The 17,463-nt window shown below is 28.1% G+C and overlaps 3 protein-coding genes across 4 annotated transcripts; 2 read left to right on the top strand and 1 right to left on the bottom strand.

Moving 5' to 3' along the window:
* The first annotated feature begins 1,026 nt into the window (after positions 1–1,026).
* Positions 1,027–4,270, top strand: LOC126907801 (uncharacterized). Of its 2 annotated transcripts, XM_050689406.1 has the most exons (3): positions 1,027–2,103; positions 2,180–2,504; positions 2,582–4,270. In XM_050689406.1, exons 1-3 carry the CDS (start codon positions 1,915–1,917, stop codon positions 2,734–2,736), a joined length of 669 nt encoding a protein of 222 aa, XP_050545363.1. In that variant the 5' UTR covers positions 1,027–1,914; the 3' UTR covers positions 2,737–4,270. The 2 variants fall into 2 exon arrangements, with proteins under 2 accessions (XP_050545363.1, XP_050545362.1); XM_050689405.1 differs by lacking the exon at positions 1,027–2,103 and having other exon boundaries at positions 2,141–2,504.
* A 4,898-nt stretch (positions 4,271–9,168) lies between these two features.
* Positions 9,169–10,334, top strand: LOC126907804 (uncharacterized). Its single transcript, XM_050689408.1, has 2 exons — positions 9,169–10,087; positions 10,153–10,334. Exons 1-2 carry the CDS (start codon positions 9,211–9,213, stop codon positions 10,221–10,223), a joined length of 948 nt encoding a protein of 315 aa, XP_050545365.1. The 5' UTR covers positions 9,169–9,210; the 3' UTR covers positions 10,224–10,334.
* Positions 10,335–13,327: 2,993 nt separating this feature from the next.
* On the bottom strand, positions 13,328–15,232 carry LOC126907809 (uncharacterized). The gene is made up of 2 exons (XM_050689414.1): positions 13,682–15,232; positions 13,328–13,620 (listed from the first exon to the last, which is right to left on the bottom strand). Exons 1-2 carry the CDS (start codon positions 14,046–14,048, stop codon positions 13,334–13,336), a joined length of 654 nt encoding a protein of 217 aa, XP_050545371.1. The 5' UTR covers positions 14,049–15,232; the 3' UTR covers positions 13,328–13,333.
* Positions 15,233–17,463: the final 2,231 nt, after the last annotated feature.

Below are 17,463 nucleotides of genomic sequence, written 5' to 3'. Positions count from 1 at the left end.
TAAAAAAAATTATAAAGTAATTGCCCTTTTATTGCAAACGTGTATAAATATTGAAGGGCTTGAAACAAAACTTTTCAAAGGATAATTTGTGATTAATTATGAATAATTTATCTACAATGAATTTTCATCAGAGTCAATTATATACTTTTCTTAACCCATTTTTCGTGCAGATTTCAAATCTGTACTTAGATTTTTTCCATCACCACGAATTTTTGATATTATTGATAATATGTTAAAAATGAGTATTAACATATAAAAAAATAATCAAAAAATATGAAATTTATGAAACAGCGGACGAGATCATAGGTAAAACTAGGCACGGTTTACTTTTTAATATCAGTATATTATAGAATACTATATTCTATAGTATTCAAAAAATTTTTTTTTGAAAAATATTGCATCAAGTCATTATATTATTATATATGTTTGTTATAAAAGTAACCAAATATACTATTACGTTATAATATTTTTATAGTTTATCTATAAAAATTATAAAAATTTATAATTAATAAAAATCAATTTCATACTATATTTAACTACTAGAATAAGTATTCATATATTATACTTATAAATAAAATATATACTAATCTGGTATAATTAGGGAAGTAGGAGTTGATGTTGATTTTGGAATAATTCAATAATTTCTTCAAATTATACACTAACATATCTGTAAGACAGATTTGCATCGAATGGTTTCTTATGATTATAATAACTGTCAGATATCATCAATACTTGTTCAAACTATGTCACGTCCACGCTGTGCCGCGACCCTATCATGCTACAGTTTTTTAAAATATTAAATAAAAAATAGACAAACTATCATTAAATTTTTAGATTTGTTTTATAAAACCAAAATGAAAAATGTCATGCAGTTTATTATAATACAACATATGTTTTATTATTAATATTTAATTTATAATTTATAAAATTTATAAATTACGTAGAACAGAATAAATACGTGTCTTTTATACTTAATCAAATGATATTTTAATCGAAAATTTTTAGTTATAGTTAAGTGTAATTATATCACAATTTTTTCATTTAAAGTTGTCAGTTATAGTTTTTTATTATTTTACGTGGTTTTGTACATAAAAGCAGACCGGAGTACAAAATAAACAACAGCAATAGTAGATAATGTGATACAGTAGGGTGGCCCTCAAAAATCGAATGTCTTTTTTTTTTTTACGCTACCCCTTAATTTTTTTTTAATGGTCAAAAAAATGAGCTGTGCAAAATTTGGGACCGATCCGTTAAGGTTAACCCGTGCCCCGGGCCTATTAAGTTGAGTCGAAGAGTCAAATTTAATAGAAATAACTGATCTATGTCTCATAACTTTTTTTTCTCTTAACTTAGAATTATTAAAGTAAAACTCAAGTAAAGGAAATTTTACAAGGAATTCAAAAATAATAATTTCAATGTTGTTTTCTCAATAAATAGCCCACAAAAACACTAAATACAGTAAAAAACACGTCATAGTCTTAAAAATATGTTATAACGGATTTTGTTGATTTTTACTAATTTATTTTCATTTTATTCTATGGAAAACTCATATTCGTTCAAAAAAAGGTTCTAAAAGTTTAATTTTTTATGCCAATTACGATAATTATATTAGATTTATTATTTTATGGACAGTTAATTAATGATTAATTACAAACCTAACAAAATTTATTGCAGTATTACATTTTGTCGTATTACTGTATCAATTTTGGTTTACTGAATTGCTTTAAGATAGTTCTAATTTTATTATCATTAAAGATAAGTATATTTGTGTTATTTTCATTCGACTAACATAAATTGTGCGGTATAAATGCAGCAGACAGTTTGTGGACAAGTTTAATCATATTTTACCTGTTTATTGTTACATATTAAGTGATAAGTTTTAGTCACAAAGGTACACTATTATTGCTCTTAAAGATGTCTCTCAAAGTATTACGAACTAATATTTATCTTATTGGTAATTATTCCCACGAAATAACTGGTAGTAAATTACCATCTAATTTACAAGTGTTGAAAACATTGTTTTTTAATTTAAGAGTTGTAAAATTAAATGTTCGGCAAAGTGCGTTGTTAGTTTTACGTGAAGTAATGATTTTTTGGGATAAGGCGCGAATCCCAACTATGTTGGAAAGAAATNAGTGCGTTGTTAGTTTTACGTGAAGTAATGATTTTTTGGGATAAGGCGCGGATCCCAACTATGTTGGAAAGAAATTGTGTTGAAAAAATAGAACGTTTGTATGAAGAGTGGCGACTTCTACAAAAACACACTGGTCGAATTACAGTTAGCCACAAAGAAAAAGTAGATGCTTTTACATTAAAGTTTAATAACTTGTTTGATATTGCACATACTGATGCTTTAAGCCTTATAAAAATAGATGAAGATAGACTATTTTTGTTAAGTCAAAGAGAAGAAGGGCGACCAGGATTTTTGCATGGGATTTCTAATGAAATTAACTATAATAATGATAATGAAGAAATAGAAACTGAAAGCATAAACGTCTTACAGGGTATGTTGAATTAAAGTTTAAATTATCTAAAAATTTACATTAAAAATAATATAACTTATGATTTAAATTATTTTTAGATTTGGAAATTTCAATGGCATCCACTACATTAAGTGAGAACTCCGATACTGATGTTACTGATAACAGTTATGAATTGCCACCACCAAAAAAGCTGAAAGGTAAACGACAAATAATTACTCCTAAACTAGTTTGTGTTATGACAGTCGTAAAATAAGTGATAGAGCTGCTGTACACATACTTGTTGCCGTTGTTGAAGCGTTAGGGGAGAACATTGATGATTTTATTATTAATAGATCGTCAATTCAACGTTGTCGAGCAATCTTACGAAAAGAGAGGGCAGCTTCAATTAAAAATCAATTTAATGATTCCGATTTAAATGCTCTAGTATTACACTGGGATGGTAAGCTTCTCCCAGATTTAGTCGACAGTAAAATAATTGATAGAATGTCAATAATTGTTAGCAATAGTGATTCCGAAAAACTTCTCGCTATACCAATATTAGAACAAGGGACAGCTAAAAATCAAGCATTAATGCTATATGAAACTTTAGTCCAATGGAACATAAATAAATCAGTAAAGGCTTTATCTTTCGATACAACTGCTGTAAATAGTGGTCATTTAGGAGGTACTTGTGTTTTGTTGGAACGACTCTTAGAAAAAGAATTACTTTATTTACCTTGCCGCCACCATATATTTGAAATTATACTCAGAAGCATTTTCGATAATAAAATTAGTTGTTCTACTGGTAAAGACGTACTAATTTTCAAGCGATTTCAGCAGGCTTGGAATAATTTAAATAAAGAAAATTTTAAACCCCATATATTTGATAGTAATATTAAAGAAATGATAGAACCAGAACTTCAGAAGATAATAATTTTTGTAGAAAATAATTTAAATACAGTACAACCAAGGAATGACTATAAAGAATTCCTCGAGTTAACATTAATTTTTCTCGGTGTAAAAAGTCATAATAGTCCATTTTTTCATAAGCCAGGTGCTATTCATCATGCTCGATGGATGGCCAAGGCCATTTATAGCCTCAAAATATATTTATTTAGAGACGAATTCAAACTTAATAGCAGAGAAACACAAGGATTACGCGATGTTTGTTTGTTTTTGGTACTAGTTTATGTTGATTCATGGTTTACAGCAACTTCGGCGATTGCAGCACCATACAATGATTTGAATTTTGTTAAAAAATTATACAACTATAGATTAATAGACAGTGAAATATCCCAAATTGCGCTTTCTAAATTTATAAATCACTTATGGTACTTAAGTCCACAATCCATGGGCCTGGCATTTTTTGATAATAAAATAGATGTTAATATTAAAAGAAAAATGGTCGCTCAACTTAATTCAACGCCAAGTCAGACATCGAAACGTTTGAAATTAAACGAATCCGATATAGCCGATTTTGTAAAAAAAGATATTGAATATTTTTCTAAGATATGATTAACATTCAGATTATACACTTATAGGGAGTTCTCAATTAGATATAATTTATTGGTAAAAAAAATAGTAATCAAAAAGCATAACTTATAACGAAAAAATAAATTATTTTCTTTAATCGAAAAATGTAATAATACAATAATTTTAATTACATTTAATATGTAACAATAAACAGGTAAAATATGATTAAACTTGTCCACAAACTGTCTGCTGCATTTATACCGCACAATTTATGTCAGTCGAATGAAAATAACACAAATATACTTATCTTTAATGATAGTACAATTAGAACTATCTTAAAGCAATTCAGTAAACCAAAATTGATACAGTAATACGACAAAATGTAATAATGCAATAAATTTTGTTAGGTTTGTAATTAATCATTAATTAACTGTCCATAAAATAATAAATCTAATATAATTATCGTAATTGGCATTAAAAATTAAACTTTTAGAACCTTTTTTTAAACGAATATGAGTTTTCCATAGAATAAAATGAAAATAAATTAGTAAAAATCAACAAAATCCGTTATAACATATTTTTAAGACTATGACGCGTTTTTTACTGTATTTAGTGTTTTTGTGGGCTATTTATTGAGAAAACAACATTGAAATTATTATTTTTGAATTCCTTGTAAAATTTCCTTTACTTGAGTTTTACTTTAATAATTCTAAGTTAAGAGAAAAAAAAGTTATGAGACATAGATCAGTTATTTCTATTAAATTTGACTCTTCGACTCAACTTAATAGGCTCGGGGGCACGGGTTAACCTTAACGGATCGGTCCCAAATTTTGCACAGCTCATTTTTTTGACCATTAAAAAAAAATTAAGGGGTAGCGTAAAAAAAAAAAGACATTCGATTTTTGAGGGCCACCCTAGTGATACAGTGTTCGGGATAGAGAAATTTAAATGATTTGATCTTTATAAAATATTACAATAAAAAACATTATCTTCAAAGTTTGATTGAAACACCAACAGAAACTTTTTTTTTTTTACACGACCGACATTATTGTGGGCCGCCCTGGAACTACTGTTAGGCATTACTTCAGGGCGGCCCACGCCTTCTTAATAATTCACACCACCACGTTGTGAATCAGCCCGAAATTAATCTAGAGCTGATTCGCAACGTGGTGTGGCCCCCTCCTGTTAACCGGATCCCAGAGTAGGAACCGTTAAGGAGGTTTGTCAAAATAACTCACAAACAAAAACAAGAACCTAAGGCACTGGCCTAAACCAGCGCCTCAGGTCCTTTTGTGCCGGGCTACGTGGCTGCCTCTGTCTCAGGCATTCCGCTTCTTCCTTCTTTAACAAGACGGATTCGGCAAACGCCTGGACGAGCCTCCACGCCTATCGGCCCCTTAACATCAGGTCCACCATAGATCCGACTCGGAACATAGACCCTAGTCGGGACTCCAAAGGGTCCCGCTCCTGGGCCCACGCATCACATCGGAAGAGGGTGTGCAGAGTTCTGTCAGCCTCTCCCGGGCGATCCGAACAGTGGTCGCACGTCGGCGCGGCTGCTTTACGAATACGGTACTAGTACTCGTTAAAACAGCCGTGGCTGGAAATTACTTGGGTGAGACGATAAGTCAACTCACCGTGAGTCCGGTCCAGCCGATCGGGTCCTATAAGGGACCTGGTCCTCTCGCCTTTCATCGTTTTCTCCGAGATGCGAGTCTGCCACCGGAGCATGGTTATCCGTCTGAGCGCCAGCCGGTCCTCGGGTTCGAGGTACCGGCGGCGCGTTCCTCCGTGAGCAAGTTGGCGGGCGGCAGTGACGACAAGATACCCGCCGCCATTCCGGACACCTTTCGGTACGCCGAAACTGTCCGGATCGCCGCTCGCCTCTGTACCCTGAGCAGGGCTTCACGGTTTTTGGACAAATACACATGAGTATCCGCTCAAACCCGGGACCTATACAGGAGAACCGAGTGTACGACGGTGACTAAAAGTCTGCGCCACATCTCCCTCTGCCCTCCAGATTGGGCATGAGTTCCACCAGGCATTTCATGACTTTTTGGGCCCGAACTTTAGACGTTTGTCTATGACAAGGCCTAGATAAGTCATGGAGTCCTTAAGCGGTATCTCTTCCCCCAGCACAGCGAGCTGTGGAGGAGTGAACTTGTACCTGCCTGTGAACAAGATCGCTTCGGTCTTGTACAGGGCCAGGTTCAGTTCACTCCCCTTCAGCTGGATCTAGACGGTGATTGAGCTGAGCGCGCAGTTCGCACGAGATTCAGCCTCCTTGGACGAGGCGCCTTCCTCGTCCTTCTTCGATGAGACGAGTTCCGCCACCACCAGCGTGTCATCCGCGTAGCAGACGACGCGCACGTGCGTTGTACGCGATGTTCCATAGCAGAGGCCCGAGAACACACCAACAGATACTAATAAATGTCAAAAAAAAAAAAATTAGAGCTTTATCTGTATATCTTAGATGTACATATGCAAAAGTTTTAAGTAATATATTTTTTGTTATTAGAAACGTCTTACAAAATTGTGAAAAAAAAAAATTATAGAAGAGTTTGATTTAATAATTGGATGTATTTATACTGAGAAACTCTTAAACATTATATATTGTTCGACTGGCAAATTTTATGAAAGACGCCATTACTACTTTGGATTTATTACTTACCAATTCACGGAGAAGTAGCCCATGGTTTAATAACGACTGCGACATGAGTAGTAATTTATTAGAGGAAATGGGATATATTCATAAAAAATTTAACGAAAAAACTCTATCATGTAATGTAATTTCTACATACTTTTGGATATTAAATACTATAGATAATTTTTTTAATAACATAAAAATGATGTACGCGCTAAAAATGTGGTCTATTGTGTGTTTGTACCTTATGATACAAATTATTTATGGAAGGAATGGAATCTAGAATACAAAGCCATTAATGACCAAGGTATAAAATTAGTGTTTTTTGTATTCATAAACAGAAAAATAAAGGATTATATCAAGACAATATTAATAGAAAAGTATTTTCAATTGGGACTTAAATTTGATTCAATCACCGAAGAAACGTTTTTATCAACATCAAACGAATCAATTGAACACCCTGTATAAAAAAAAAATTTGTTAATTAAAATATAATTTTATTGTTTTAAAACATTTGTATTTTATAAATAAAGAATTGGAATTAGAGAAAACAGACGAAGGACCTCCAATGCCAATATAAATAGAAACTCATTAAATATTATAATAAAATTAATTTTGTCTTTGATTTATATTTTAAAATTTACCAAACTTTACATAATTACTTTGTAAACATTTAAATAAATATTTTTAAAACATAGTAATATTATTTTATTTTTAGTAACTGAAAATAAATTTTATTATGTAAAATTGACTTGAAAACTTTTTCTTTCTTACTATCAACATTTTTTTGTATTATTTGATGTACATAAAGAAAGATAGACATTTTTGTTTGCATTAATGTCTAGAGCTCATTAGAGAAAGAAATATTGAAATCAATAATTGTTTTGTTAGTTATCTTAGTAATAGTTATAAAAGAATAATTAATGTTATGTTTATAATTATGTTGTTAAGTTGCTCAGTGTTTGTGAAATTTTCAGGTATTCGTTATCGCATCCGAACACAATTGAATGTTTGTTGAATTACACAACCATACAAAAGAAAACCAGTTTTCGATTTCGGAAATCTAACCATGTTTACTATTTGTTTTTGAGGTTGCTGAATCCCGAATCTGAGGTCGCAATCACCCCATCGGGCCAGGGTTTTTCATAACCTTAACAAAATCCCTTCGCCGAGTCATATAATGATAAACCTTTTACATCAAACCTTTTGAAATCATAACACAATCACCCCATAATATCTCGTTACCATAAGGACATAAACATATAACCCCATAATTCCATTGCCCCCAAGTCAAACAAAACAGTTAATCTCAGGCAATTTGTATCAATGCAAATGATATGTTCTTAAAATATAGCTAATGATTTTGTATCTCTTTAAATAATTATTAAATACGATCAGCACAATTAAATTAAAATGATATGAAAACTTTTATAATTAGTTAGATATTAACCATAATTTTAAAATAAAAATAATTTAATAGCATTAAAAATAAAAAGCTAGCACAGGGTGTCGCGGCACAGTGGTGACGTATCATAATTGGGTCAAGTATAATGATATCTGACAGTAATTAAAATCACTATCATAAAAAACGCTTTGGTGCAAATCTGTAGATAATGTTTTATTAAAAAAATTAGAAGATTTTCCAAAAGCAGAATAATTAGTAGTTTTATGATTTAGAAGAATAAAATAAATATAATATAATTTAATAAAATATAAAAGGTAGCACAGTGGTTTTTTTTAATATATATTAAAGTATATTACATAAGCTTTAATTTAAGATATATATAAAAGTATCAGAGTTTCTGGAACACTTTCAAAAGTAAAGTTGAAAAAGTTAATTTTTTGTAAAAAAAATTGTCATTATGAATCGCTTCTTGTGGGCAGGTGAAGGGTCAGATTTATAAAAAAAATATACCAAATGAAAGGTAAAACATCATGCATCTATAAAAAAAAAAATAGTAATTTGGTCATTTTTGATAAAGTTATGGCAGTTTTAAGTAAAAAAAATTGAAAAAATGTCGAAAATTAGCGATTTTGAAATTTGTAATTTTTTTGGAGATTTCCCCCATTTACGGGGAATAAGGGAAATTTTTTCAATTTTTGAGGGTAATGAATTCGATTAGAAACAATTTGTGATTTTTTGACGTATTGTTGAAATAAATCAGTCTGGTGAGAGCTGAGTAAAAGTGGCGACAGACATAAAGAAAAATCACAGATTGTATCTAATCGAATTCATTACTCCCAAAAATTGAAAAAAATTTTCTTGTTCCTCGTAAATGGGGGAAATCTCCAAAAAAATTACAAATTTCAAAATCGCTAATTTTTTTTTGAAAATCAGAAAATGTTAAATCACTAATTTTGAATTATGTCTTATATAATCAAACATTATTTTTGAAAACTGTTTTAATGTTTGTTTAGACATTATTTTAAAACATTATTCTTTGTAATAAAAGTTTAGTAAGATCTTTTTTTATACTTAAAAGAAATTTATTTTTAACTACATATGTTAGTATAAATATTTATTTTATTATTTATAAATGTTGCATAGAATATATACGGGTCTACTGAAATTTTTTGTATTATATTTAAATAAAAAACTTTTAGTCATATATAAAATTAATAATTTTCTAGATGTTTTTATTAAAACTTTACATATTTAATTTTGTAATGTTTTCTGTGATGATGTGTACAAATTCAAAGACGAATTTAGAAAAAGTAGATCAGTTAGATACTATGTTAATGTATTCGGGATGGAAAAATCTAAATGAGTTGATCTCCGTAACATATTACAATAGAATATATCATCTTCAAAATTTGATTAATACACCTACTCATATTCATAAAGTTGGTCAAAAAATAAGAGCTTTGACTATATTTATTGGATGTACATACGCAAAAGTTATGAATGATGTATTATTAATTATAAGCAAAATCCTAAAAGAATGTCAACAAATTTTTAGAGAAAATATTGACATTACAAAGGGATGTATTTGCACTGAAGAACTCATAAACATAATATCATTATTTATTACTCCATTGGCTACATTGTTAAAAGGAGCTATGGATACTTTGGATTTACTACATGCATTACCTTTGGCATATCAAAAACATAACTACCTGGTAAGTCCTGAATTAGGAAGAATGGGAGATATTCTTTTCAATTTAAATATACAAACACTATCACGTAATGATATATCTTCATACACTAGGACATTATATAATATAGAGGTATTTTATGATATCACATTGAAATCTTTATATCATGACACTGAAATCTTTTGTGAATTTGTAAATTTTAATACGAATTCTGTATGGAAAGAATGGGAAGAAGAATATAAAGCCATTATTTACCACAATGTAAAATTAGAGTTTTTAAGATTCTTTAAAAGAAAAATTAAGAATTATATCAAGAAAATAATTATAGAAAAGTATTTTCAACTGGGATTTAAATTTGACCCAACCACAGAAGAAACGTTTTTATCAACACCAAACAAATCAATTGATCTTGGTATATAAAAAAATTATTTTTTATAATATATATACAATGTTTCATACATTTTTTTATCATTTTAGAATTGGAATTTAAAGACATTGATGAAAAGCCTCCAACGTTAATACAAATAGAAAATCATCAATTGTTTTAATAAAATAAAATTTGTTTTTATTAATGTTTAATAATTAATCATAATTCACATAATAAATGTATAAATATTTAAATAATCATTAAAATATAATAATATGATTCTATTTTAAATAAAAAATAAATAATGATATTATCATTATTTATCAATTTAAAAAAAACAGAAGAAGAGCCTTTAACACCAATAATAATATAAATTCATTAAATGTTTTAATTAAGTAAAATTAATCACAATTTACATAATGATTCTGTAACTCTTTAAATAATTATTAAAACATAAAAGTTTTTTTTATTTTTAGTAAAAAAAAAATAATAAAAAACGCAGCACAGGGGAATCGCGGCACAGTGATGACGTGGCATAGTTGGATAAAGTATAATGATATATGACAGTGATAAAAATCCCTATAATAAAAAAGGCTTCGATGCAAATCTTAAGATAGTGTTTAATTTTAAAAAATTGGTGGATTCCTTTCCTGATAATATCCTGATTAAGATAATGTATGTAGAATGAAAAAGGGATATAAATATTATTTCTCATAAAAAAATTGTGTTGATCCATACACTTTTCAATAAGTTATAGCATTATAAAGTTAAAAATGTAAAAAATAAAATCGAGAATTTATACTCAAAAAAAGCATTCGGTAGCCATTATCACTAGGAAGACAAAATAAAGTTCAAACTTTTTTTTTTCTGTAATAATGTAAATTGCATTAGCTTTATTTTAAGATATATATAAAAGTGTTAGACTTTCCGGAACACTTTCAAAAATTAAGTAAAAAATTTTATCAATATAAATTTTTGTTAAATGTAAAAGTAAATTTTTTGTGAAAAAGTTGTCATTTTAAATCTCGCCAGTAGGCAGGTAAAGGGTTAGATTTATAAAAAAAATATACCAAATGATAGGTTAAAACATCAAGCATCTATAAAAAAAAATTATATTGATTTGTTTATTTTTTAAAAAGTTATGGCAGCTTTAAGAAAAAAAATTGAAAAAATTGAAAAAATTAGTGATTTTTAAATTTGTAATTTTTTTGAAGGTTTCCCTCATTTAATGGAAAGGAGGGAAATTTTTTCAAATTTTAGGGTAATGTCTTCGACTAGATACGACTTGTGATCTTTTGACATATCATTGAAAGAAATCGGTTCGGCGAGAGCTGAGAAAAAGTGGTAACAGGCAAAAAAAAAAAAAAAACACGTCATAGTAATACCAATATCTTCTCAGCTTTGCATCGAAGCTATCGAAATATTTGCATCGAAATATTTAAGATAATTTTAATAGAATAATTTAATTCACTTATTTTATAAAAAAAAAAATAAATAAAAATTGTTATTTAAAAAGATTAATATTATTGGAATTACTTAATTAACTAAGAAAAAATATATTTCTATTGATTAATTTTCACATAACTTGATCATTATTTAATAAATAAACTATTACACAATATGTGTTTATTAATAATTAAATTTGACCATTTATAAGTTATATGGAACAATTATAAATCGATATTATTTTTATTTTATAAAATAATCTGCTGGTTCATTAAATGTAGATAACATTATATACTTGATAATAATTACATTAGTTATTTGATTTTGACAATGAATAATTGAAATTTTTAATCAAAATGATAATTCGATATACATGTCATGAATCAAAATTAGATTAAATATCATTTAATTATATTTAATCTGTGATAATTAAGTATTTTTCCAAGTAATTCCGCCTTTAAAAAAGAAATCAAGTAAAAATTTCTATTTCAATTAAAATTGTGTTTATATATTTGTTAAGAATACTGTCATTTAAGATACTACCACTTTTTTATTTAACCTACAGCTTAACAAAATTTCTATGGATAAATTATTATTGAACTTACAATGTCATATAATAATAGTTTAAGAAAAATTTGTTCCACATATTTTACTTAATTTTCGTATTCACTCAGTTTTTCATTTATAATGTTATTTAAATGATTTATCCCCATGAAATACGCCACAAACATTGAACTAGAAACTTCTTTGTGTGTCACAATAATCCCACCAACTTTTAAATCACCATTTGTTTCCCTGCCGAGTTTGCACATAAAAATGGAATAAATCTTTATTTGCGACAACTTAACGGACAACGTTATTCACATAATATCAGTTGTAATATTGTATAATAGTGATTCCATATGAACTTCTGCAAATACAGTTTTTCGCCATGCAAATGTTCAACTTCAGTATTGCTATTATTGTTGAAAATAAACAACAGTATTAATTAACTTTTATCATTTTGTGTTGCTATTTATGTTACGACTGCTGAGGTTATTCGAAGTTTCAGGCGCTTGTATTAACAAAGTAGTTCTGAATCATCGACAGTGTCTATAATTATTTGGGGTAAAAGACATGTTTATAATGAATACTGGTAATGCAAGTAACTTACTGACTAATTCAAATTAATTATGATACTCGTTGCGATTATGAATATTTAATTAATTAGACGATTGTGGTGTATCAATCCGTAATAATTCTACTTCCTAGTAAACTTCATTATACTATTTTTTTAACACATTTGAAACATTAACCGTAACATACCCGTCAGGTATTTATATGATTTTGTACGCATACACTAATGAACTGCTTTTGAATTTTTAATATTCAATTGCTTCTTGTCTTATATTACACAGGGAAAAATAATTTTATATTCTCACACTCTTAATTGTCATATTCCATGAATAGTTTATTATTTTTTTATTCATAACAAAATAACACATAGTATTTGATATGCTTACAATAAATACACTAACATGTTCATAAACGACAAAATAAAAGTGTTGTATGTCGTTTTTTCTTCATCGGGTTAATTACTGACGGATTCGAGTTCTAATCCACCTTATTCGTGATTATGTACAATATCAGAAATGTCATTGTAAAAATGTTAAGTCATTTTTAAAATATATAAATAATGTTCACTGAAAAAACAAAAAGATTTATAATAATTTACTATCAATTTCAATAAAAACAAAAATGAAATTTTAAGAGATTTATTTTTAATTTAAAGAAACGAAATGAAAAATTATCAATTAGAAATAATAATTCTTATAAAATAAATAACATTTCAATGGACAATACATATTATATATCTTTATAAATAAGAGCAAAGCCTAAGTCTTCTTCTTCAGCGTATTCATTTATAACGTCTTCAACAAACATAGGATCTCTCACCATGGATCCAAGTAGTTGTTTTTCTATCGCTATCGATGATAACAAAGAAAGTCGCTCATTTTCCATAGTATTTCTTAAAAATGATTTTACGCGTTTTAATGTAGTCAAAGATTGATTGCTAGGTGCACGAGTAATAGGTAAAGACAATATTAACTGGCACAGTTTGGTGTATTGGGAATATATTTCATGTAAATCATCTGAAAAAAATTATTGATTTTCAAATTATTTAAAATAATACTAATTTTTTAATCAACCTACTTTTAAAAAAATAATCTAACATTTTACGAGAGGATATGCGTTTTTCAGTATCTGAGTATACTACTTGCAACTCATTACGTAAACGATGTTCATCAAAGTAACTTGGATATTGATTAAGTAACTGCGATAGTTTGACTTCAGGAAAAGTTTTTGAATAATGTTTATATAAGTTTTCATTTGTTAATTCAACGAACTCTAGGTATGAAAAATCATTAAATCTAATATCAATTTGTTCAATAAATGAATCTAATATTTCATAAGTTAACTTGCGAAGAAAGTTTTTTTTATGAATATCATAAATCAAAATATTATTCATCATATTTGATTCTTTACAAAAATAGTCTACTAATTTTTTATTTTTCATCATCAAAATGTTTTCTCTTAGATTTTAAATTTTATTAACACAACCATTAATATCAGACATATTTTTGGATTGCAAAAATTAAGAAAATATGTTACAATTAACTGATATTTGGTTAAATAAGTTTATAAAGTAGACAAAATCAGAATCGTTTAATTTATCTAATAAACTAGATGCAATCGCAATAAACATTGGATCCCAGTTCTTAACTTCAGTCACATATTTTGCTGTATTTATAATTTTTTGAAAATAAAATTTAATTGTTGAAGCACCTTGAGAATATAAATTCCACTCTGTGTCGTATTGAAGTGGAAGTTTAAAATCTTGTTCTCTAAGAAGTTCACTTATTTTAGTTAATCGGCTAAAAAACGTATGAAACATCCTTATACTACTTATGAACATTTTTACTGGCTGCATCGTTTTTGCACCGTTTATTAATACTGAATTTTTATCATGCCATAACAATGCATAAGTAACGCACTTGGGTATAATTTTCTTATGATATTTTGAATATTATTTCCATTAGCCATTATTAAAGCTCCATCATAAGTTTGGCTTATAATTTTATTTCCTATTTCCCATTTTAGGATTTGAGCATTTATCACTTCAGCTAAGCCTGATTCAATTTTATCCCTAGAAATATCAAAAAGTCCAATAAATCTCTCTACAACATTTTTTCCACAACATATCGAAATATTATGCTCATTTGTGATCGACATAAAACTGTTGTGATACCGTTCATCGCTCAAATTTAATATTATTCGCAATGTTTATCATAAAACAAATAATTATCTTAAATTGATATCATAGCATAATCACTAATGTAATTAATACAATGTTTGTACTTGTTCAGTTTAAAATTAATATCTGTATCATAAATGTAAACACTGTAAATTAATCTACAAAGACAATGTATTAAGTAACAGTATCCCTAACAAAAATCATATGTACCACAACCAATGCAATATATTATCCCTGCTTATAATTTTCGTTTCAATAAAGATGAGAGCTCTGGTGTTCAATTCCTACATTTTAGTGACATATATAGATCATAGATTCCATATAAAAAGCCGTAAAAAGCTATAAAATAGGGACATTCCACTTCTCAAGCCTAGAGTCAAATGAAGCAATAGACCACCAGTCTCTCAAATATTCAGAAAGAAAAACTTGTCAGTCTTATTCATTTCAATTCCGCACAAACATTATAAAGTAGGTGATACATTTTAATTCCAATAATTTGGAATTATTTAATCCGAGAAGAAAGTGACAAAACAATAGTAATTAATTTATCTTTACACATACTAAATTTATTAACTGGTTTTTCATGAGAATTATTAAATGCGTTCGAAGTGCTTGACCAAAGATCGAACCTACGCATTTTCTTATTACGTTTCATAGTTGCCGACTTAAGCTCGTGCCTTTGAAACATGAGACTATTCAAATGATTCACCAAAGTTTATAAAATTTGATACACACATTAATTCTCAATATTTATCATAACCCTTTTATTAAATTGTATTGTCATTCTCTAAAACCCTCGGACTCCACGACCCCAATAATATTAAGTAAACTGAATTATAGTAACCAAAAGTAAGATGAGTGATTTTATTCAAGTGCTCAAAAATTCAAAGTAATTAATCAACATACCCAATTTTATTTATTATATTATATCACAACCAAAACCTTACTTTTGGCTCACTATAAAACATCGGTAGTTTCATCTGCTAGTATAGAAACAAAACATGCAGATTTAATTTCTTTTAAAATTCTCAAGTTTAAAACTTATGTCACACATTGTATTATATCGCTTTGAACCGATGAAGTTATAAACTGCTCTTTAAGAAATTGTTCTTCTTGTGGAAGTAAATCAAGTAATTCCAGACATTTATCTCCAGTAAATGATTCGATATTCCCTTGACGACTGTGAAAATCGAGTTCTTGTTTTCCCAAATAACAGACTACATGAACCATTCGAGCCAACATTCGTCTATTAACACCAACCTTTTCGTTATGTTTTTGCGTTGCTAGTCTTCGACCATCTGAAACTGCATGTACAATACGAGTTCTCCCTAAGAGATGAAAAAGTTTAAGATTTTTCAAGTGAGTTTTTGAATAGAATGTTTTTCTGCTTTTCTTGTAATATTTTTTATATTAGATATTTCATCCAGACTCCATTGTTCGTCACCCCCAAAAAACACACAAATGAAACAAAAAAGTTTGTTGCATTTATCACAACCACTAAACCACGAAAATTTACTGTACCAACTACTCTGAAATCTACGTGTAAAATTTCCGTCTTTATGTTCCAACAACAAAGGAGGGGTAGGCTTTTGGTTTTTGAGCTTACATTTTACATCGTATGTCACTGAACGAAAACCATTGTCTAATAATTCGTCTAAGGCACAATGATTTAGTTGCATAACTCAAATATTTCGATATAAACGAGAAAATAAATGACGATGGATTTCATGGATTGTCATATTATTTGAAATCCTCAAGCTTTTCAAATAATGTATTACTTAACTATAAATACAAACTTTGTTTTATAACCTCTAATGTTTGATATTCGGCACTTTTAGATTGCAATATATTTTTAAAAATTTTGGACCTCCAACCAATTTTATGTACCAAATCTTTTAGCATGTTTTTTGTCAAGGACATGTATGCAACTCTATCTATCTCTTCATCTAAAATGTTGTGCATGTTTAATATTTTTATTTATTACTTGTGAAAAACAAGCTTTATTTTTCCTAGGAATGATTATATATATTTATTTTTCATAGTATTATAAAAAACATTTATATTTTTTTTTACCGTACGAATGTCAAGTTTTTAATTTATATATTAAAACTAAAATTTATCAACATTTAAAAATACAAACATTTGTAGGTTTGAATAATGAATTGTATTATTAAATATTGTATTCTACAATTAATGATCATTTGTTTTATTCCTGTGTGATACTCTATTTTAAAAATCATTTTATTTTAATTTAAATAAAAATTTATTTTCATTGTTTTACTAATTTAAATATATACATGATTAATATTTATATTAGACGAGCAAAATTTTAACAAAATTGTCATTTTTCTACCGTTGATCATTTAAAAGAATTCAAAGAACAATTATTTTCTCTAGTAAATATATAATTTAATGAATACTTTTCTTACCTTCAAAAGTTCGAATTAGCTGTTCAAGATTTAAATCTTTCAACTTATTTTAAATCCATTCATCCATTATTGCAATTATTTTATAATATATTGTTAAATTATACAATTATATATGTTAATTATCAAAATCAAACAATTAACGGAAAACTATATTAATATATAGATCAGATTAAGTTTTCGTCGACTATCGTTCTCAATGGAGCAACGAATGATGAATCGTTCATATATATTGGCCAATAAGCCCGACGCGC

This window comes from Daktulosphaira vitifoliae, unplaced genomic scaffold (genome assembly GCF_025091365.1).
Source record: "Daktulosphaira vitifoliae isolate Bord-2020 unplaced genomic scaffold, ASM2509136v1 Scaffold_5, whole genome shotgun sequence".
NCBI lineage: Eukaryota > Metazoa > Arthropoda > Insecta > Hemiptera > Phylloxeridae > Daktulosphaira > Daktulosphaira vitifoliae.
The sequence above is the reverse complement of the archived record's forward strand: the minus strand, read 5'-3'. Positions and strand labels throughout refer to the sequence as shown.